Source organism: Carassius carassius, chromosome 28 (genome assembly GCF_963082965.1).
Source record: "Carassius carassius chromosome 28, fCarCar2.1, whole genome shotgun sequence".
Taxonomy (NCBI): Eukaryota; Metazoa; Chordata; class Actinopteri; order Cypriniformes; family Cyprinidae; genus Carassius; species Carassius carassius.
The window spans coordinates 5,459,328-5,480,844 of record NC_081782.1 but is presented as its reverse complement, the minus strand read 5'-3'; the positions used below and the strand labels follow the sequence as shown (position 1 = coordinate 5,480,844).

At 40.9% G+C, this 21,517-nt stretch overlaps 2 protein-coding genes and 1 long non-coding RNA gene across 3 annotated transcripts; all 3 read right to left on the bottom strand.

Annotated features, from left to right (window-relative positions):
• Positions 1 to 1,308: 1,308 nt before the first annotated feature.
• LOC132108363 (uncharacterized) lies at positions 1,309 to 4,024 on the bottom strand. The gene is made up of 7 exons (XM_059515066.1): positions 3,965 to 4,024; positions 3,714 to 3,805; positions 3,455 to 3,572; positions 2,920 to 3,024; positions 2,336 to 2,500; positions 1,760 to 1,942; positions 1,309 to 1,616 (listed from the first exon to the last, which is right to left on the bottom strand). The coding sequence occupies exons 1-7, from the start codon at positions 3,975 to 3,977 to the stop codon at positions 1,405 to 1,407; spliced, it is 888 nt and encodes a 295-aa protein (XP_059371049.1). The 5' UTR covers positions 3,978 to 4,024; the 3' UTR covers positions 1,309 to 1,404.
• Positions 4,025 to 4,088: 64 nt separating this feature from the next.
• Positions 4,089 to 7,691, bottom strand: LOC132107584 (uncharacterized). The gene is made up of 10 exons (XM_059513694.1): positions 7,626 to 7,691; positions 7,288 to 7,411; positions 7,138 to 7,203; positions 6,783 to 6,854; positions 6,197 to 6,568; positions 6,028 to 6,129; positions 5,017 to 5,249; positions 4,755 to 4,933; positions 4,555 to 4,648; positions 4,089 to 4,469 (listed from the first exon to the last, which is right to left on the bottom strand). Exons 1-10 carry the CDS (start codon positions 7,683 to 7,685, stop codon positions 4,089 to 4,091), a joined length of 1,683 nt encoding a protein of 560 aa, XP_059369677.1. The 5' UTR covers positions 7,686 to 7,691.
• Positions 7,692 to 7,704: 13 nt separating this feature from the next.
• LOC132108362 (uncharacterized) lies at positions 7,705 to 9,725 on the bottom strand. The gene is made up of 3 exons (XR_009424432.1): positions 9,670 to 9,725; positions 8,365 to 8,433; positions 7,705 to 8,014 (listed from the first exon to the last, which is right to left on the bottom strand). It is a non-coding gene; the product is annotated as an uncharacterized LOC132108362 (long non-coding RNA).
• Between the last annotated feature and the right edge of the window lie 11,792 nt (positions 9,726 to 21,517).

Here is a 21,517-nt window from a genome sequence, read left to right as displayed (position 1 = left end):
AGGTGTGGTACATACATATGTGCACTACTGTAATAAACACAATTGTGATGGCATTGCCTGTGGGGTCCTCACTGAAACTATGCCTGGGTCAGGGCTGTGTCCATGAAATGTTGAAATTAAAGCCTGATGTAGGACTAACCCAAATACATTGTTGGAAAGGTCTTGGCCTGGAGAATAATATATGCCAGTATGAAGATGAGAAATGGGTCCTGTTTTGAAATATTGACCTCTGAACCGTGACCTCAGCACATGTTGAAAGCCTTGTCATTTAGGAAGAGAAGGGGCTACAGACATGGGACCAATTGTTATAAAGAGCCCTTCACTTTAGCTATGTGACTATACTCTTGTGGATAGAGTCACTAAAAGGGGGTGCAGTCAATTATGGTCAAAATTTATTTTCACCTATTTAGCAGTTACATATTTAAAATATTATCACACAAATGCTATTAACATCCACTTATATCCCTAGGTGTACTATTAATTAATTGTTTATAACTTCCAATTCTAAGTAATAGGTTATATTGATTTAAACTACAATTCCCTATAGCAGCGCAATGCGGCCTGATACAAATTAGCGCCATTTTTGTAGTTCTTCCAGTTAGCAAAGTATTGCTGTAAATAAGGTTGCAAAAAGAAACATCTACGGAATAAATCAAACATATAGTACAGACGAAGACGTACTTACACTGTATTTAGATGATCTATGTTAAGAAAAAGTAATATTGTTAGTTTATTTCAGATATTTTGGAGCACCACAGCTCGTCCTGCTGGCACAATAGGGGTTTAAAGTAGGGTTATAAAACCATCTATCAGCAGAATAAAGGTTTTACTGCAGCCAAAGTCTTAAAACGTTTGTTTGGCCATATGGCTTTACTAAACTGCCCCCTTCGTGCTTAAAAATGTGATGTTAGCATAGCTAAACAATAATGCTTTTTTATGCATTTGGTGTTAGCAGCAAGGATTAATGTGCTTCATATAAATATTTGTGTAAATATGGCATTTTTTGTGTTGATTTTGCGTATACTTTCGGACGTGAAACAATTTACTATAGTAAATTTTAGTATAGGCTACTGTATTATAGTATTTACTGTACAGGCTCGGAAGCTTAGCTAGACAAGGTATTGCATGTGATCTTACATGTGTTGTGACAAAAAAAAAAATAATATTCTATTGTTGATCCATTTGTCAACGTAGAAAATATGTGGTAAACAAATGTGTACAAGATAAAAACGGCAAATTATAACCAAAACTGAAACAATGATGATAATTGTTTTACTAAAGAAATTAAGAATCAGACAGACAATGATAGAAAATTCAGGTTCAAGGTTTTATTATTTACAATGGGGAGAGCTAACTTGTGCTACTCAGTCAGGAAACCAGTTTGTGCAGTGGAGAAGAGAGAATCTATAATTCATCATCCGTAGAGGCATCTGTGGAGACATTCTCATATGGGTCTTCATCATCTTCTTCAACAACAGTTCCACCATTCCCATTTACTACTATTTGGGAGTAGGTTTCTTTCACAGCTACCATGTCTGTTTTGAGCTCCTCACATTTTTGGAGGACAGCACTGTGCAGGCCATGGTAAGCTTGACCAGACAGTCCTGAAGGGTAGCCTAAAAATCTAATTGGGATATACAAAAAACAAAACAAAAAACAATTAACCAAAACATCAATATGGCAGTTTGTATGAATTATCATCTGCAAGCAGTTTAATATAACTATATGAAGTAAACAGAATTAAGAAATTAGTACTCACTCTGTGTGGCCAGGTCATCTGCTAGTACATTAGCCTGGTCCTTTAAGGCCCTGCAGGTTCTTGTAAGATGAGTCCAATGTTGTTTCATTTCCTCTAAAATTATAGCCTCTTCCTCAATCAGTCTCTCCAGCTGCATCACCTTGTCAAAAACCTTCTTCTTCATGCCTAAGGAAGTGTCAGGTTCTATGAAGACAAATGACCAATTGAATTAACCACCATATTAAAATACTACCTCTTATTGCATTTTTGAGAGTAAAATCCAATAATGGTACAATTCTTTGTCCCTACAACATAGGCAACAAGTGATTGGTGTTGAATCTACAGTGTGAAAAAGAAAAGGACGAGCCACCTTGAAACGTTAATCTGAGGAATCAGACCTTTACTCATTTTCTCGAGTGTAGTTCGAGTTGGCAAAAACAAAACGGTTTAAAAATAAAATTTAATATAGTCTGTCCCAGATTTTCCAAAACAAATGAAAAGCACATGGTGGGCCTCTTTCCTTTGAAAGTCGGAGTTTAATGAGGTAAGCATTTAAATGAAGATTCACTAAAACTATTAATGTCATACTTTACATACCAGAATCCCAAGGCCAGATAGGGCTTTCTGCTGCCAGAAGGTCTTCAACTGAATCTACAGATTCTGTGGTGGTTGGAAGATCATTGTATTGGGATATGGCATTAAACAGCTTTTTCTTATCCTCTCTAATCCGTCTTCGGATCTTGTGTCGCTGTTTGTTACGGTCTGCAGAAAAAAAAATAATTTTAAGTAGGATATGCATAAAGTTTGGTCATTGTGCTAATAGACATCCAAAAGGTGCCTTACAAATTATGTTATAAAGCGCACATATCATCGGCGACTAAAAATAAAATTGTACAATATTTTGACTACACCTCTGGTTAATTTAACCATAATAAATAACCTGGAATGTGGCCAATGTTCAAATAACGGAGGGAGTTGGGTGATGGTAACATTGGACATATAGGAAGGCAGGACTGTTCACTCTATGTAGGAAGGTTATGTAGTAGCTTAAGTGCACAGTGTAGATGGAAGACTTTGTTCAGTGTTAAGACATGATCAAATTTATATTACTTAGTTACAGCTATAGATATCACATTTTAAAATGAACTCCACAAGTACATGAAGGCATGGAGGCTACTTACCGGTTACTCGATACAGATCCCTCTTTTTCTGATATATGCCCAAGAATAGGCCTTCAATCAGATGTTGCAACGCCACTGGATCATCTGTTCTGAAGTCATCTGGAGCTGTAAAGTATTTATGAAGGTATTTGATCAGTATCATGCATTTTCTGTGCTACCAAAAATAGAACAACTATACTATTTCTATAAAACACCTTATACATTAAATATGGTAAAAGGAGGATTCAATAAGAAGAATGTAGTAGGAACACATGTAAAAACAAAAAAAGGACATCTACAAATGTTCTGCCAAAGAATCTGAAAACATTTTTTCAGTTTGCTAATTTTTCAAGGGTGAGTAAGTATTATAAATTTGAGGGAGAAAGCTACATCAAGTTTAATTATTAACTTAGCATTTCGAGCCATTTCTTCGTTGATTTTCACTTTTGTTGTTGCATGGTTTCTCAGCGAGCTCCTCCTACTGCTGTGAGGAGTATTTCACAACAAGTAAAAAAAAAAAAAAAATTTCTATCGATAGAAAAAAGTACATACTTACTGTCAACTGCCCACTGTCTCACATCAGTGACCCACTGTTGCAGTTCCTCATCAGACCTTTGCGTGCACTTCTTTATAGCCTCAATGTCCTCCTTGACTTCCTTTGTCTTTTGGATAGTCTCAAAAAAATAATTAATGAAAAGTCACAAAAACCTTCGGCAATACTGAAAGTATTAGATACTTGGTATGTACAACTTATAAGTGGACTTTAGTCAATTGAAATTTAACATTCATTGATGAAATCTTTATTTTTTACTTACCTTCAAGTACCGTGTAGACAAGTACTTGTGCAGGTTTCTTTTTTTGCGCTCATTCCATCCTCTGGCATGCAATGTGATCATATCTACTCGTGCTGTAATGATGAAGGCATAAATGTGCTTTTCAATTAGTGGTTAGTCACAGAGTATGTTGAAAAAAAAACAACAACAAAAAACAAAAAAGGAAAGCTGTTTCAACAATTACAATGCTTCCAAAGCACAATACATGAGAACTGTTAAAAAGGACCACTCACCAGCCTTACTCATGTATTTTGTAGTTAGAGCCACACGGGACAAAAAGCTGTTCACTTGTTCAACTTATCAAGAATATGTTCAAAAATATCAAGTTCATGGATATCAAAATGGTAAAAGGCTTAGTTACCATATTGTTCGAGAATATACATTTACCTCACATTTTGTAGAGTGCCCCTTTGCATGCATAACTGAGAGAAATGGCTTCATCTGAGTAAGGTTTTGCATTTCTGGGAATGCTTGAGCCACCTTTTGCAGATAGGGCCAATATCGACACATGATGTCAGTGCAGAAGAACTTGCAGTTTGTTTTTGTGGCCAGTTCCTTCTGCAGAAACAGAGGGTATGCAAATATCTCGCCCCTAAACATGTTCAGCCCTTTAAGCAATATGCTGTGCCTGCAAACTGCATCCTCTAGGCACTCTTCATCACATTTAGTGTTTGTCTTTTTAGAGGTCTCCCTGGCTGCAGCCCATGTTGATGTTCCACAGATGCCTTTTCCATGTACCTGTAACAGTGTCATATCCAATATATTCACAAACTAGATCCTGATTCACCGTGTACAATCCCAAATCTTTTGACAAATATCTTACTGGAATGGTCTTCTCACGAACACAATCAACAAATGTTGCTACATCTTTGTCATTAGCAAGAAAAACTCCATCAAAAAATGGTTGTTCCTCTGCCCTACAGGAAGATAAAAAAATAAATATATAATACCTTGCTATGTGTACTGTGCTAGACTAACTGAGACTTGTTGTTGTTATTATTAAATGTAAATGTTATAATATACCCCTTTGTTTTGCTGAATCTGTATAGTTTTCTGTTTCCGTCTGCAGACACAGCAACTGTATCTGGGGTGCAAGCTGGGCAAGAGAAGTGATCAATGCCGCAGAGTTTTTCTCTTTTATGACGACAATATGTCCATTCAAGGAAAGCTTTTTGGAAGACGTTGCCACAAATGTTACCACTCTGAAATTATAAAAATTTGAATACATTGACATGCCAGTAAGACTTGCATAAATTCAAAAAACTAATTACTTTCCAAGTCTTACCCTTCCAAATTGTTGTGAGCGCTGTTGTAACATTTTCACAAATGCTTGTCTTGAAAGTCCAGGTGCAGTGATCTTCAGGTCCTCAAACGATGTGAAGAGGTCTACCTTGTATATGGTTTGAAACTCGACAGTGCCTGGCCAGTAACCACTAAACAACAGGTCAACCACCTCAGGTGTCCATGATGCAAGACAAGCTCTGCAATTCATCACTGGCAGGAAGATGTCATAGCGACCTGCAAAGATTTCAAAAGAAAATAAATAAATAGTAAACACACTTTGGCTGCGTTTACACTTGGCATTAACATGCGATCACCGTGATCTGCTCAAGCAGATCGGATAATATGCCAATCAGGACACGGTGTGTTTACACCTGTCCACATCAAGTGGCTTCTGTATCTGGATAACAGATTGGATCTCGCATTCCAGAAAAAAAAAAAAAGATTGCTTGTAGGTCTATTATATTGGGTGCAGAGGCATTTCGGTTGAAACAAGCCCCATAATCAGAGCCTAATGGAGCAATATCAGACTCATATTCTTACTAGAATCTGAATATGATGACGTCAGGCTAGGGTTCTGGAACTTTAGGGTGCGAAAGCAAACATTTCAGTATATTTGCGAATCTATGTACTTCGCACATGTCTGTATCAAAAAACCACACAGCTATGTGCACCAATTCCTAGAGAGAGGAGGGGGAATAAAGACAGTGGGTGGGTCTTGGGTCTTGTGTGACGTCCAACTGTGAATCCAGAAACGATGGCTGTATTGTGTTTACATTACACTGAGATATGATCACAATGCGTCCTCGACTCCCTCTGAACCTGGACACACTGATCGGATAACATTCCCATCATAAGTGCGTTTACACTTGTCTTTTCAATGTGTATGTGGACAACATCCGGATACAGGTCGCATGTTAATGCCAATTGTAAAGACAGCCATTGATACTTTTCAGACATCAGTCAGCAGGTTAAGCCAATAGACAAATACAACACAAAATATTGCAAGTCACACCATTTATACAGATGAGCACAACAGATCGTCCAGCTACAACAGCCAGGTTTTGAGGGTCACAATCACAAATTTTGTCTGGTTGTGTAATGGGCAGCAGACACACTAGATGAAAGAAAAAATATATTAACTGAAATAAAAACATGTTTTTAAGCTTTCAAGTACTTCTTACCTTGTTCATATATGACATTTTGGCCACTTAGGTCTTGCACAGCAGTTGATGGTGGGAGAGATTTATAGAATCCATCTATAAGAGTCTCTCGGTTGTGAAAAACAAGATGTTGATGCATAGAAACGTCACACTGGCCACAGTAACGGGGTTTCGGGAAACAGTCCTTGCACCTGATGACTGCTTGTTTCAAGCTGCAGTGATCACAAGGACCATAATGCACACAGTCTGAAGCAAGCAAACTATCAAGGAGTTTTGGCCTTGCTTCCTCCCAGCGTTCTTCAGACAAGGTTTGCCTCAATGACCAATCATGAGATGCTGCTGATCTGGGTTCATCACACTCCATTGCATTTTGGAGTTGCTGTAGTTGTAAATCTTGCAATAAAAAATTAAATTAGATTACAACTCCTTACCTGTTACAAGCTCGTAAACCAAGAGCACAAACTCACAAAACATTAAACAAGTAATATCTCAGATATTTGTACATTTAATATTTATCATAAAATGTTGGAACTTTTGTTCATTCAGAGGGACTTCGTGAAGACAGTGATACAGTTCCGATGGTTAAAAACATTTAAGGTAAACTTACCAATAATCTGTTGTGCATCTACATCTCCAAAATGTTGTTTGGAAGTTGAGGCTTCAGATGTGCTTGCAGTTTCTAGAATTATACAATTTTAATGCAGTATCTTGCATTCAAACAACAGAACAGATGCAAATCAACATGAAATGGGATTACTTAAAGGGAACAGAGAGGGGAACTCTTTTCCACTGTACAGCAGCTCATATGAAAATGTATTTTACAAAATTACCGGTCTGTTAGTATTGACAGACTTCAGGGTATAAATGTCAAAGATATGTACTGTATTAGTAGGCAATATTTTTTTTAGTAAACAGTATTTGGTTGAACACAGTCCTACATTAAATCAAAAACAATTGTTTACCGAGCTCAACTTCTTGAGGGTTACTTGAAGAGACAATGGTTGAGGCAACTGGTTTTCCAGATCGGTCTAGAGTAAAGTAAATGGAAAAAATTATTTGACTTACACAATACTTATTGAAAAATCAAAAGGATCTAAAACCTCAAACCATACCTTTCTTTGGTTTGCGCTTCTCATAGACCAAGAATCCTTCTTGGTCTCTTTTTTTCCACCTAAGTTTATGATCAATCTTTTTTCTTTTTTGTTTTTTAGGTGGTGTTTTGACCGCTTCCTCACTCTGTATTACTCAAACATAAGAGGTAGATCAATGACTCTGAACTATATACATTTTTAAGAAGTAGAATAACATGATTCAGAATATCATTTATGGAAGTTGCAAAAAATACAAACAGTAGTAGTAACAAATTCCAATGATTCATTTTCTTTTCACACAATAGTGAAATACTGATTGATGCGGGAGCATGCTACATACTTAGTTTTATACAAAATACCTGCATCTCCTCCAAATCAGCCATTATTTCCTCAAGATCACGGTGTAATTCCTCCTCCATATTTTTCTCAGTCATTTATTTTTTAATACCTGAGGATCATAAAAAACAAAGTACACATAAAAACAAATGAAAATAAATGGGTAGTGGTTTGCAGAGGATTTCACATCCATGGTTAAGGTGGGAAACAACCTTGATGAGGTTTTCTTTCCCTACACAGGCAATGCTTAAATAAATGTTTTCAATGCTAGTTAATTGGGTGCCGGTGATGCGTTGGTGATGCAAGTGTTTAAGGTCTGAAGCGGAGCAACCGCCTAGCATTAATCAACTCACCTGTCTGCGTTGTACTGCAGGAGGCAGAGAGATAGTGAGATTACAGATGATCTTCAAATCTGTTAAAATAAAGTTTTGAATTAATTTATGAAAACAATACATTTATAATAAAATAAAGGGTCAGTGACGATCTGAAAAATAAATCAACGCAACATATTTTAGCAAGGGAACTGTAACCAAATTGCTATATAAAACATAGAAATTCCAGGCAAAGTAGGCTCACAAAGCCAAGAGCAACAATTGTTAGAGGTTGTTGTGCTGGGCTAGCGTTGAAGGGAAAGTGGAAACATCGAACTACATTAAAGCTGCTACATTAAAATGCATGTACAATATATAAATAAATGTAGTAATACGCACTCATATGCAATTATGGCTATGACACAAGTTGTTGCTGCATGGAAAGACTAACTTCCTGTTCCTTGATAGGCTAAAAACAAAAAAAAACTTTACTCTTCTTTCTCTTTGATATGACTGGAACCTGCAAGCATATGTAAAATTGTTTGGTAATATAAGGCATTTGGGCTACACGGAAATGTAGTTTCTTAGTGTAAAAACAAAAAATATTAACACCATGCTGTGCATAAAAAAAAAGAAAATACACGTTTGTACGCACAGTATTATGGCATCACGTACTTAATTGGTCGACAGGATTAGACTGTATAAAAACATGGACGTAGTGTCCGTGACGTCACCCGTAGACTCCTGAAGTGTGCAGAGAGGCCCGTCGCGACTCTCCCGGACAATGAAAAATGGGCAGAAAGGCGGGGGCTACTTACTGAAGCCACGCCCACTTAGCGCGACGGCAGTGTCAACAGCGGCAATCCCCCTGTCACTCAAGTGGCCGGGCCCTTAATTATGCAGAACTTTACGTCTTAATATAATTTAAACGGATGAGTTATAAAAAAAAATTCACCCCCTTCACAGTTGTCATGAAGGGCAAAATTAGCTATTTAGGCCAAAATCATTTTTTGCACCAGGCTGAAAACATGTTTTTTTCTGCTGTAAAGTTGGGCATTTTAACATGGGGAGTCTATGGGACTGACTCCCTTTTTGCAGCCAGCCTCAAGCGGCCAGTCGATGAATTACAGTTGTAGTCACTATTATTGGCCTCACGAGAAAGAGCGGGAGGTTGGCGCTCGGTCGACAGTTTCATGGGATCTGTAGTTCTATACGACACAGATTAAGCATTCAAAGTAATGCAATATATCTCGCATTTGTTTGCAAATATGGATGCGCTCATAACTGGCGATATGATGATGGTGTATATTTGCAAATATATATCATTCAGACAGTTCAGGGTTAGCTCACTAACGTTATCCACCTAAAGTTAACTACAAAAAATACTACAGGATACCTAATGTTAAGTTAATCGAAGGCCAAATTGCTTTCATCGAGAGTGCTCACATGATTTTAACGTCACATTTACCATTAGGCTACAGAAAACGTATTACAAAAAAAATGACCTGGCTAACACTACCTAAGTTACTTTGCCGGGGTTCTGAGGATGTATGCGATGGATGTAACTTTATGAACTTCAGCTAAATCACCCAAAGGCATTCGCCTGCATGTCCTACCGACGTCATAAGCACTCACATGATTCTAACGTTACATTTACCATTAAAGCAAACATGATTCAGTAAAACAACACATATCACTAACATTTATCACAAAAATAACACAGTTTTAGGATAATGGGATATAGTAGTGTACATACCTCTGCTCTTACTGTCGATCACAATGTCATGCAGTCCTTCTCTTTAGCGACCCCAGTAGTATGGTACGGTGTACATTTTAGGACATCCTCAGACCTCAGTCATCAAATGAAAAGGCGTCATGCCTCAGACTAAAAGGCTTCAGTCATCGGACAAAACGGCATCGCACCTCAGACTGAAAAGCTTCAGGTCTCAGGAAAAACGACGTCAGGTGTCAGGTCTCATACAATAAACATTAGGTATCAGACGAAACGGACTCAGAAAAAAAGTCATCAGACGAAACGGACTCAGAAAAAAAGTCATCAGAAAAAACGGACTCAGACAAAAAGTCATCAGACGAAACGGACTCAGGCAAAAAGTCATCAGACAAAATGGACTCAGACAAAAAGTCATCAGACGAAACGGACTCAGGTGGAATATAGCGTTGCCCCGCCCCATGTGACGTCACACGCACGCCGTTCACAGGAAGTGGTATATCATGGTTGATAGATGGCAAAAGGAGGTAAGCAGCGTTTGATATTTCATATTTTAACAGTTTTATTCAAATGTTACACTAATTAAGTTATATAGGGAAGAGAACATGCTTTTCGAGAGTCTTGTGTGCACGTTTAGAAAGTTAGTTAGCCATATTGCAACAAGCGAGCTTTATTTTGGCCAAGTAGTAAAGTTACCCTTACGAAAAATAACCATGGTTTTACTATCAAAAAACAAAACAAAACAAAAAACAAATGGTCGATATAGTTAAATCATGGTATCCACAGATTAACATGATTTTGCTACTAACCATAGTTTAACCATGGTGTTTGTAGTAAAACTGTGGTTATACAAATGGTACGTTAATCATTACACTAAAAAAAGTTACTACACATTTATTATAATAAAACCACAATGCATTATATATAGAAAAACTTTGTTGTTTCATCTCATAAATAATCATAACAATTGTACGTATAAAACTTACTTATTTGTGGATGTAACTTTTATGAGTATGATTATGTATAACACGCAATATACACCATGCTAAATCCACATGATTTATAATGGTTTATAAGTCTTATATCTTGACATTATTTATTTAAAATATATACAGTATCTTACTATCTTATTGATATTACAATAAATATAGTTAAAATCAAAAGTATTACATATTACACATTCATCTGCTCAGATTTTTGATATGATGGCTGTTTAATGAAAAATAATATTTTTATTTTCATTATTATTGTTGTAGTTATTTATAATGGAATTTGCCTGCTTTGAGTAAAGTAACAAAACAACAATGCCAAGATATGAGACTTGTATTATATATAAGGGAAACATTCTGTTGTAAGTTAAGTGGATGCATTATATTCATTGCGTATTATAAATCATAATCTTAAATGCTATAACCACAAATAAGTAAATTATACTTACATTATAACACATTAAAACTGTTATGATTACTCATGAGATGATATGACATATTACAAAGTTTTTTTTCTAATACATTATTCATAAATTATAAGAGTATTCTTATGGCATTATAATGAGTTTTAAATACGGGCTTCATAGGAAGTGTTACCGTTAAGTTTAATCGATAATGTACTTCTTCACTGATGTTATACAATATCCTTGTACAAATGAAAAAAAAAATGTTAACAGCATCTAATGCTTTTATCTTGCAGTGAAACGCATCTAAGAAGATGAATAAAATCAAGTTAGCCACAGAGATGGCATCGTCCAAGAGCACAGGCATGTATTTTTCCTTTCTGCATTGGTAAGAACACTATTAACTCAAAGAAAGTATATGTAAACATTTAAACATCATAGACTAATAATGAACAAGAGTGCAGATTAAGTAACAAATATATAAATGAAAACCACCCAAGATCAGTAAACGATCTTTAACTATTACTTTGTCGTTTTATATTAAGGGAGTTCATCCAGAGGCAGTGAGTGAACTGTGTGTCCTGAAACCAGAATCAGTTGGGAAGAATGGAATCAATTCTACCCCATAAAACGCTTACACGGGTAATTCACAACTCTGTTTGTTTGTCTGTGTGCACACAGCTATATCTTAATGTCTTCACGACTCATCATTTGTGTTCATTTCTTTAGGTCCCCTTCCAGATGCTGATGTCTTGGCTTCTGGTGCAAAACTAATTCAGATTAATCCCAAGCCTTTGCTGCCACACATACTTGAGGGCATGTCAAAAGTAGAGTTGTACCTCTTGGCAGTCCACTTTCATACCAATGTCCCCCTATAGCTGCAGGTGTTCCTGATGTTAATTTTCCCCCACTACCTGTGCTTGGTTTTCAGTTTGGCTGTCATTTTAAAATAGTCCAGACGGACGAGTGCATGATCCATCTGAAACATTCCAGTTTGGACTAGTGGAGGTAAAAAGCACCTCTGCTGAAAACATTGCTCAGGCTCCATTTATGAAAATTCAAAGAGGACTAGCCAAACTTAAAGCGACCCATAAGTAGTACTGGCAGGTACAAGGTCAGACTGCAGACACTGGTCTACTCTGGTGTGACTTTGTGACTTAGACAAAATCAGATTTCATAATACAGATGATCTGGCGAGATGATGCCTTCATAGCATCAATGAAAGTACTATTATAACGTTCACCTGGATGTGTATCAGTGGTATGAATGGACAGATTCTGTTCATATTATAGTATGAACCTAAGATTTATTTTTACATTCATAGTAAATATATACTTTATGTAGTTGAGTAGTATGTAGCATATTTTGTAGTAGATCTTTTGTAACATATTAGATACATAACAAATTATAACAATAAATATATATTGTACTTGCTATTAATCAGAAATATGTACATACCGAGGTGAATACTTTGTTTTGTATTAAATCTTCTGTAATGTATATGATATGCATATTCTTTTACTAGTTGTGTATATTAACATTTGATACATTGTATGATATAACAAATAAGATTTTTTCATGAGTTAATATAAAAATACTTTTAATTTCATTGTCTGTCAAATTATTTTCAGGGACATTTTATTTAAATAATTTCATTATACAAAATATAAAATTTTACATTACAATAAAAAAAAGTAAAAACATTTAATGATGGTAGGTATTAAAGGTATGCACTGCAACTAACTGAAAAGGTAAAAAAAAAATTAAATAAAAAACTACTATCAAATGTTAACACTGTAACACTACTATTGTAATAATCACAGTCATTCTTAAAAATCTAATATACTAATATACATTCACTGCTCAAGAAACCTTGGTCCCTCCCTGATAATAAACCATAAAACAGCAATTATGCCAGATCTGATTAATAGTTCCTGACAAGGTGAGTGGCACAACAGAATCCCAGATGTGTATTTCCTTGACCCTTCTAATCACCCTTTCCACCAGAAGTCTGAGGCGTGCAGTGGCCTGTGTTTTTTCACAGTCCTGTTTGCTGAACTGCTTGGCACATTTGAAAGATGGAATGATCTGTCTAGCACCAACACTGGAGAGCATATCTTCAATAGTGAACCCCTTGTCTGCCATAACCACATCTCCACTGCACCACACAGAGCTACGCCTACCAGACCTTTGAATGTGGTAGTGCACTTATAACTTCAGAGTGGAGTTTCAGTGATGTAGGGCTTTCACAGCAGATTTCTGTACAGTCCAGGATGACATGCAGGTTTGGATTGAACAAACAGTAATTCTCTGGCATGGAGGAGCTTATTTGTTGCATGGACATCTAAATGGGTACTGGATCCAGGCAATGGTCCTGCTCAGCATGGTCACGCTTACCCAGAAAATGTCAGCGATAACTTGATTGACTGAAACAACAAATATATATTTAATTATAAGACAGAACCATTGTTTTTACAAAATCATTTAATTCAACAACTAGTGTTAGACTCATACAGGTATGTTATAATTAGACCAAGATTTCAATCTAATAGCTTGAAAGAATTCGCTTTACCCAGACGTAAAGTGGCCATGGTTTTATTATAGTAAAAGTGTAGTAACATGTTTTTTTAGTGTAATGATTAACGTACCATTTGTATAACCACCGTTTTACAACAAACACCATGGTTAAACTATGGTTACTATATCGACCATTTGTTTTTTGTTTTGTTTTGTTTTTTGATAGTAAAACCTTGGTTATTTTTCGTAAGGGTAATTTTACTACTTGTCCAAAATAAAAGCTCGCTAGTTGCAATATGGCTAACTAACTTTCTAAACGTGCACACAAGACTCTCGAAAAGCATGTTATCTTCCCTATATAACTTAATAAGTGTAACATTTGAATAAAACTGTTAAAATATAAAATATCAAACGCTGCTTACCTCCTTTTGCCATCTATCAACCATGATATACCACTTCCTGTGAACGGCGTGCGTGTGACGTCACATGGGGCGGGGCAACGCTATATTCCACCTGAGTCCGTTTCGCCTGATGACTTTTTGTCCAAGGCCGTTTTGTCTGATGACTTTTTGCCTGAGTCCGTTTCGTCTGATGACTTTTTGTCCGAGTCCGTTTAGTCTGATGACTTTTTGCCTGAGTCCGTTTCGTCTGATGACTTTTTTTCTGAGTCCGCTTCGTCTGATACCTAACGTTTATTGTATGAGACCTGACGTCGTTTTTCCTGAGACCTGAAGCTTTTTAGTCTGAGGCGCGATGCCGTTTTGTCCGATGACTGAAGCCTTTTAGTCTGAGGCATGACGCCTTTTCATTTGATGACTGAGGTCTGAGGATGTCCTAAAATGTACACCGTACAGTGGACGTTTGTGTTTCAAAACTGTAGCAATACGTACCAGGTGGTACATATTTGTGGCGCTGCAAAAAAGTGTGCAGAGGTACGTATTTCCCATGAGACCAGGTGAATGAAAGGGTGCCTGCTTTCTTCTCGACAGGGTAAGTCAAAATTACAAGCTTTTTCCATTGCTTGGTTGTGTAAATCATTATATAGGTGGCATAACGGTAGAACATGTACAATTGAATTCGATGATGTGCTATTGGAAGACATGTTGTCATAGATTCTTGACGCATAACAGCTACCGCAGCTGCAACACTCATTTGAAAAAGTGAGTAGATGGGTGAACCGCTAGATGGGAGAAATCTTTAACAAAAAAGCCTCCAAAATCGAGGAGGTCGAAGGGCATGCTTCGTGCTATAGCTCTCCCCAAAGTCATGCGGCTGCCATCAGCTAATGCTAACATTTGAAACTTCTACATGTATTTTGAGTAGATGACCGATAGTATATTCTCAGTAAAGGGTTTCACCCTAGTTCGGGAGATACAAGTAAAAATGATCTTATACGATCTTATACTTATACTTTGAATTAAGACGATGTGTGATTTTTTTTTACTTTGATTTTCCAAATGATACAACTTTGTCTACATAAGAGCAATGTGAAGTCCTAGGATTTTTGTGACAAACTTTGACAACATGTTTCATGTTGTATGTTGTATGTAACAATCTAAAGTTTTTGGACAGACACTGCTTAACAATAACAACAGTAACAATAATACATAAATCTTCTAAGAAGATAAATAAAAGATATGATTTTAATAAAACTTTAAAGATTTGATTTAAACTTTTAAGGTTATGCTTCTAAATGAAATTAGTGTAAACTCTGGATGTACTCTGGAAAGGCATTAGCAGACTAGATGTACTGCGACATTGTCCCCCGAGACTCATCTGGGGCCTCATTTATAAAGCGTGCGTACGCACAAAACGGGGCTGGAAACGTACGTACGCCAGTTCCCACGCAAAGGTTGTGATCTATAAAAAACAAACTTGACGGGAGAATGTGCGCACCTTTAAGCAAACTTTGAGCCGTGCGTACGCACATTCTGGAGACAAAGGGAATTGGCGACACCGATGGTGAGGTCGTGAACTGAAGTTAGATTGTAGAAAATAAATGTGAGAAGAACGATTATAAGAATGAATGACATTTAATTTTCACTCCATTTCATACGTTATATCCACATTATCATGAAGATTAAATCCAACAGTGTTATTTGTGCCGATTGTTTTAGGCTATATACATCTAGTAAAATCCAAACGTAATTCAAAATGTAAAATAAAATAATAATCAGCGCTGCCTTACAGTCACATTGTCCACAACGGGAGCACAGGAGGACATGGCGCGATACATGTGATAGCCTACAGAATAGCATGAAATACCCTTTTATTAGAGAACTGCAGAACACAGTGTAAAAAGGAAATATTTTCCTTAATGTACATAGCCTCCATCCATCCATCCATCTTCTACCGCTTATCCGGGGCCGGGTCGCGGGGGCAGCAGTCTAAGCAGAGAACCCCAGACTTCCCTCTCCCTAGACACTTCCTCCAGCTCTTCTGGGGGGACACCGAGGCGTTCCCAGGCCAGCCGGGAGACATAGTCTCTCCAGCGTGTCCTAGGTCTCCCCCGGGGTCTCCTCCCAGTGGGATGTGCCCGGAACACCTTCCCGGGAAGGCGTCCAGGAGGCATCCGGAACAGATGCCCGAGCCACCTCAGCTGACCCCTCTCGATGTGGAGGAGCAGCGGCTCTACTCTGAGCTCCTCCCGGGTGACTGAGCTTCTCACCCTATCTCTAAGGGATCGCCCAGCCACCCTGCGGAGAAAGCACATTTCGGCCGCCTGTACCCGGGATCTTGTCCTTTCGGTCATGACCCAAAGCTCATGACCATAGGTGAGAGTAGGAACGTAGATTGACCGGTAAATCGAGAGCTTCGCCTTGCGGCTCAGCTCTTTCTTCACCACGACAGACCGGTACATCGACCGCATTACTGCAGAAGCTGCACCGATCCGTCTGTCAATCTCCCGTTCCATCCTTCCCTCACTCGTGAACAAGACCCCAAGATACTTAAACTCCTCCACTTGAGGCAGGAACTCTCCACCAACCTGAAGTGGGCAAGCCACCCTTTTCCGACTGAGGACCATGGCCTCGGATTTGGAGGTGCTGATTCTCATCCCAGCCGCTTCACACTCGGCTGCAAACCGTCCCAGTGCATGCTGAAGGTCCTGGCCTGATGAGGCCAACACGACAACATCATCCGCAAAGAGCAGAGACGAAATCGTGTTGTCACCAAACCTGACCCCCTCCGGCCCCTGGCTGCGCCTAGAAATTCTGTCCATAAAAATCATGAACAGAACCGGCGACAAAGGGCAGCCCTGCCGGAGTCCAACACGCACCGGGAACAAGTCTGACTTACAGCTGGCAATACGAACCAAGCTCCTGCTCCGTTCGTACAGGGACCGGATAGCCCTTAGCAAAGGGCCCCGGACCCCATACTCCCGGAGAACCCTCCACAGGCCGCCGCGAGGGACACAGTCGAATGCCTTCTCCAAATCCACAAAGCACATGTGGACTGGTTGGGCATACTCCCATGAACCCTCCAGCACCCTGTAGAGGGTATAGAGCTGGTCCAGTGTTCCACGGCCTGGACGAAAACCACACTGTTCCTCCTGAATCCGAGGTTCTACTATCGGCCGGATTCTCCTCTCCAGTACCCTGGCATAGACTTTCCCAGGGAGGCTGAGAAGTGTGATCCCCCTGTAGTTGGAACACACCCTCCGGTCCCCCTTCTTAAAAAGAGGGACCACCACCCCGGTCTGCCATCCCAGAGGCACCGTCCCCGACTGCCACGCGATGCTGCAGAGGCGTGTCAGCCAAGACAGCCCCACAACATCCAGAGACTTGAGGTACTCAGGGCGGATCTCATCCACCCCCGGTGCCTTGCCACCGAGGAGTTTCTTGACTACCTCGGTGACTTCAGCTTGGGTTATGGACGAGTCCACATCTGAGCCCTCAGCCTCTGCTTCCTCAATGGAAGACGTGACACCGGGATTGAGGAGATCCTCGAAGTATTCCTTCCACCGTCCAACGACATCCCCAGTTGAGGTCAACAGCTCCCCACCTCTACTGTAAACAGCGTTGGTAGGGCACTGCTTCCCTCTCCTGAGGCGCCGGACGGTTTGCCAGAATCTCTTCGAGGCTGACCGATAGTCCTTCTCCATGGCCTCACCGAACTCCTCCCAGGCCCGAGTTTTTGCCTCCACAACCACCCGGGCTGTAGTCCGCTTGGCCTGCCGGTACCTGTCAGCTGCCTCTGGAGTCCCACAAGCCAACCAGGCCCGATAGGACTCCTTCTTCAGCTTGACGGCATCCCTTACTTCCGGTGTCCACCACCGGGTTCGGGGATTGCCGCCTCGACAGGCACCGGAAACCTTACGGCCACAGCTCCGAGCGGCCGCTTCGACAATGGAGGTGGAGAACATGGTCCACTCGGACTCAATATCTCCAGCCTCCCTCGGGATCCAGTCGAAGCTCTGCCGGAGGTGGGAGTTGAAGATCTCTCTGACAGGAGACTCGGCCAAACGTTCCCAGCAGACCCTCACAGTACGTTTGGGTCTGCCGAGTCTGTCCAGCTTCTTCCCCCGCCATCGGATCCAACTCACCACCAGGTGGTGATCGGTTGACAGCTTCGCCCCTCTCTTCACCCGAGTGTCCAAGACATACGGCCGGAGGTCGGATGAAACGACCACAAAGTCGATCATCGACCTACGGCCTAGGGTGTCCTGGTGCCACGTGTACTGATGGACACCCTTATGCTTGAACATGGTGTTCGTTATGGACAAGCTGTAACTAGCACAGAAGTCCAATAACTGAACACCGCTCGGGTTCAGATCAGGGGGGCCGTTCCTCCCAATCACGCCCCTCCAGGTGTCACTGTCGTTGCCCACGTGGGCGTTGAAGTCCCCCAGTAAAACGACGGAGTCCCCAGTCGAAGCACTTTCCAGCACCCCTCCCAGAGACTCCAAGAAGGCTGGGTACTCTGCATTGCCGTTCGGCCCGTAGGCACAAACGACAGTGAGAGACCTATCCCCGACCCGAAGGCGCAGGGAAGCGACCCTCTCGTTCACCGGGGTAAACTCCAACACATGGCAGCTGAGCTGGGGGGCTATAAGCAAACCCACACCAGCCTGCCGCCTCTCACCATGGGCAACTCCAGAGTGGTGAAGAGTCCATCCTCTCTCGAGGAGTGTGGTACCAGAGCCCAAGCTGTGCGTAGAGGTGAGTCCGACTATCGCTAGTCGGAACCTCTCTACCTCACGCACAATCTCGGGCTCCTTCCCCGCCAGTGAGGTGACGTTCCACGTCCCTAGAGCTAGTTTCCGTGTCCAGGGATCGGGCTGTCGAGGCCCCCGCCTTCGACTGCCACCCGATTGTCTAAGCACCGGCCCCTTACGGTCCCTCCTGTAGGTGGTGAGCCCACGGGAAGGCGGCCCCACGTCGCTCCTTCGGGCTGAGCCCGGCCGGACCCCGTGGGGGGAGGCCCGGCCACCAGGCGCTCGCATACGAGCCCCAACCCCGGGCCTGGCTCCAGGGTGGGGCCCCGGCTGCGCCATACCGGGCGACGTCACGGTCCTTTGATTTATTCTTCTCATAAGGGGTTTTGAACCGCTCTTAGTCTGACCCGTCGCCTAGGACCTGTTTGCCTTGGGAGACCCTACCAGGGGCATATAGCCCCGGACAACATAGCTCCTAGGGTCATTCGGGTACTCAAACCCCTCCACCACGTTAAGGTGGCAGTTCAAAGTACATAGCCTATATCATAAAATGTCAAAGTCTGCAAATACAGTCATGAAGCACAATCGCTACTCATCATCGGTCCTAACTATTACGGTGTTCATTACAAAACCGTCAAGAAGCATGTGTTCACTATAACATTTTCGTCTTAAATTTTCGCCCACAAATTAATTAAGTGATTTTGTCAAGGTGTTAACGATCAGTCTATTTGCTAGAAACATATAAATTCTCCGGTGACCCGGGTATGTAATGCTTCATGATGGCACTCCTGGCACTGTTGGAGGATTACGCTAATGGCAGAATAAGGAGAGAACGAGTTTTCAGGGACCATGATGATTTCCTGGCCCATGATGATGACTGGCTAATAAGCCGATTTAGATTCCCTAGAGCTGTGCTCTTGGATCTATGTGCTGAATTGGGTCCAGTATTAGAGAGGGCAACACGCCGGAACCATGCCATCCCAGTCCAAATACAAGTCCTCACCACTCTGGGGTTCTTGGCAACCGGCTGTTTCCAGCGGGAATTGGCAGACAGGTAAATTAATAATATAAAAAAACAATAAGTAATCCTCAAATTTGTCTCTAAGACCTTTTTGTATATGAAATAATTCTATTGGAATCTATCATCTCACCCTATAGGTCTGGTATATCACAGCCGTCCCTGAGTGCCATAATATCTGTCGTTTTAAATGGTATACTTAATATGGTTAGTCGATACATCAGGTTCCCCTACACTGTGCGAGAACAGGCCGAAATTAAAACGCAATTTGCAGCAATGTCTGGTTTCCCAAATGTAATCGGCGCAATTGACTGCACTCATGTTGCTATAAGGGCACCATCTGAAAATGAATTTGCTTATGTTAATAGAAAGCATGTGCATTCTATTAATGTGCAAATCATATGTGACTCCAACATGACCCTCACAAACATTGTGGCACGCTGGCCTGGTTCAACACATGATTCCTTTATCTTGACACATAGCAGTGTAGGGAACAGACTAAATGCAGGCGCAGTACGTGATGGCTGGCTTCTTGGTGAGTTTAACAATATTAAAAAGTAGAAACTGTAACAATTTTGTTTTTAATATAATTATAACCTGCAGGCGACAGTGGCTACCCCCTGAGACGCTGGCTCCTCACCCCATTTTTAAACCCGCAGAGCGCAGAGGAAACTCATTATAACGAGGTCCACTCTCGTGCCCGCGCAGTTGTGGAGCGTGCCATCGGCATCCTGAAATGCAGATGGCGTGCTCTGGATGCCTCGGGTGGCAGACTTTTATACCATCCAGCAAAAGTGTGCAAGATTGTCAGGGCGTGTGGTGTTTTGCACAATATAGCACTGAGAAACGGTATTCCTCTCCCTCCTGATCTCCCTCTACCCCAGCATTACGACCCCGAGCCACAGCCCCCTGGCCGACAAGAAGGATATCAACGAGGTGCAAGAATCCGTGAGGATGTCATGCGGCGTTTGTAAAGAAAGACAAAACTCAAGGTTCATGTTTTAACTGCATCTTTTAATGATTGTGCAATTTCTTGCATCACTTCTCTCATCTGCCGTAGCTCATCTGCAACCCTGTTGACAGCGTTTATTGTCTCTCGCTGTAACTGCAGGACTGCGTCAGTGAGTACCCGACCACTTTTGGACGTGCCAGACGCAGAAGGGGCACTGCTTTGAGCCGGACGCTGTGCATCTGCATCTGAGAACCCCTCACCCTGAACCTCCTGTTCATTTACAGCTTCAGACTCCGGAAGGACTGGAGGACAAACAATTGGCAACATTTATCCATTTATCACCCCACACACTCAAATGTACAGCGTTAATGATTAAAAATCGGTTTAACCTTGCTCCTCTGTGGTTTCAGTCACGTCAGTGTCTCCCTCCTTTTCCGACACAATACCACACACGCTGACCTCCCCAATTATAGCCGCGATTTTGCTGTCCACTGATGTGAGATCAGCTGTACATGGGCCCCCACCAGTTGCAGCCACGCTCTGGCGGTGGGAGGACAGTTTTCTCTTTGCCTCCACCTTGAATGAATGAGAATCTTTATTTCACATATTTTGCATACTGTAAGCACATGTAAATACAACTTTTTGAAAATCAATATTGCTATTTATATAGGTATATAGCCTAATAAAACACAAATGTAATATGTTGGTAAAAAAAAAATTTGTATACCTTCAGGTCGGATCATTTTTTCTTTAATTCTGCAACTGTCCGTTCTGTCCCACTGACACAATTGACGGCAGAAGCAATACTTTGCCACTCGCACTGCTTCTTTTTATTAGTGA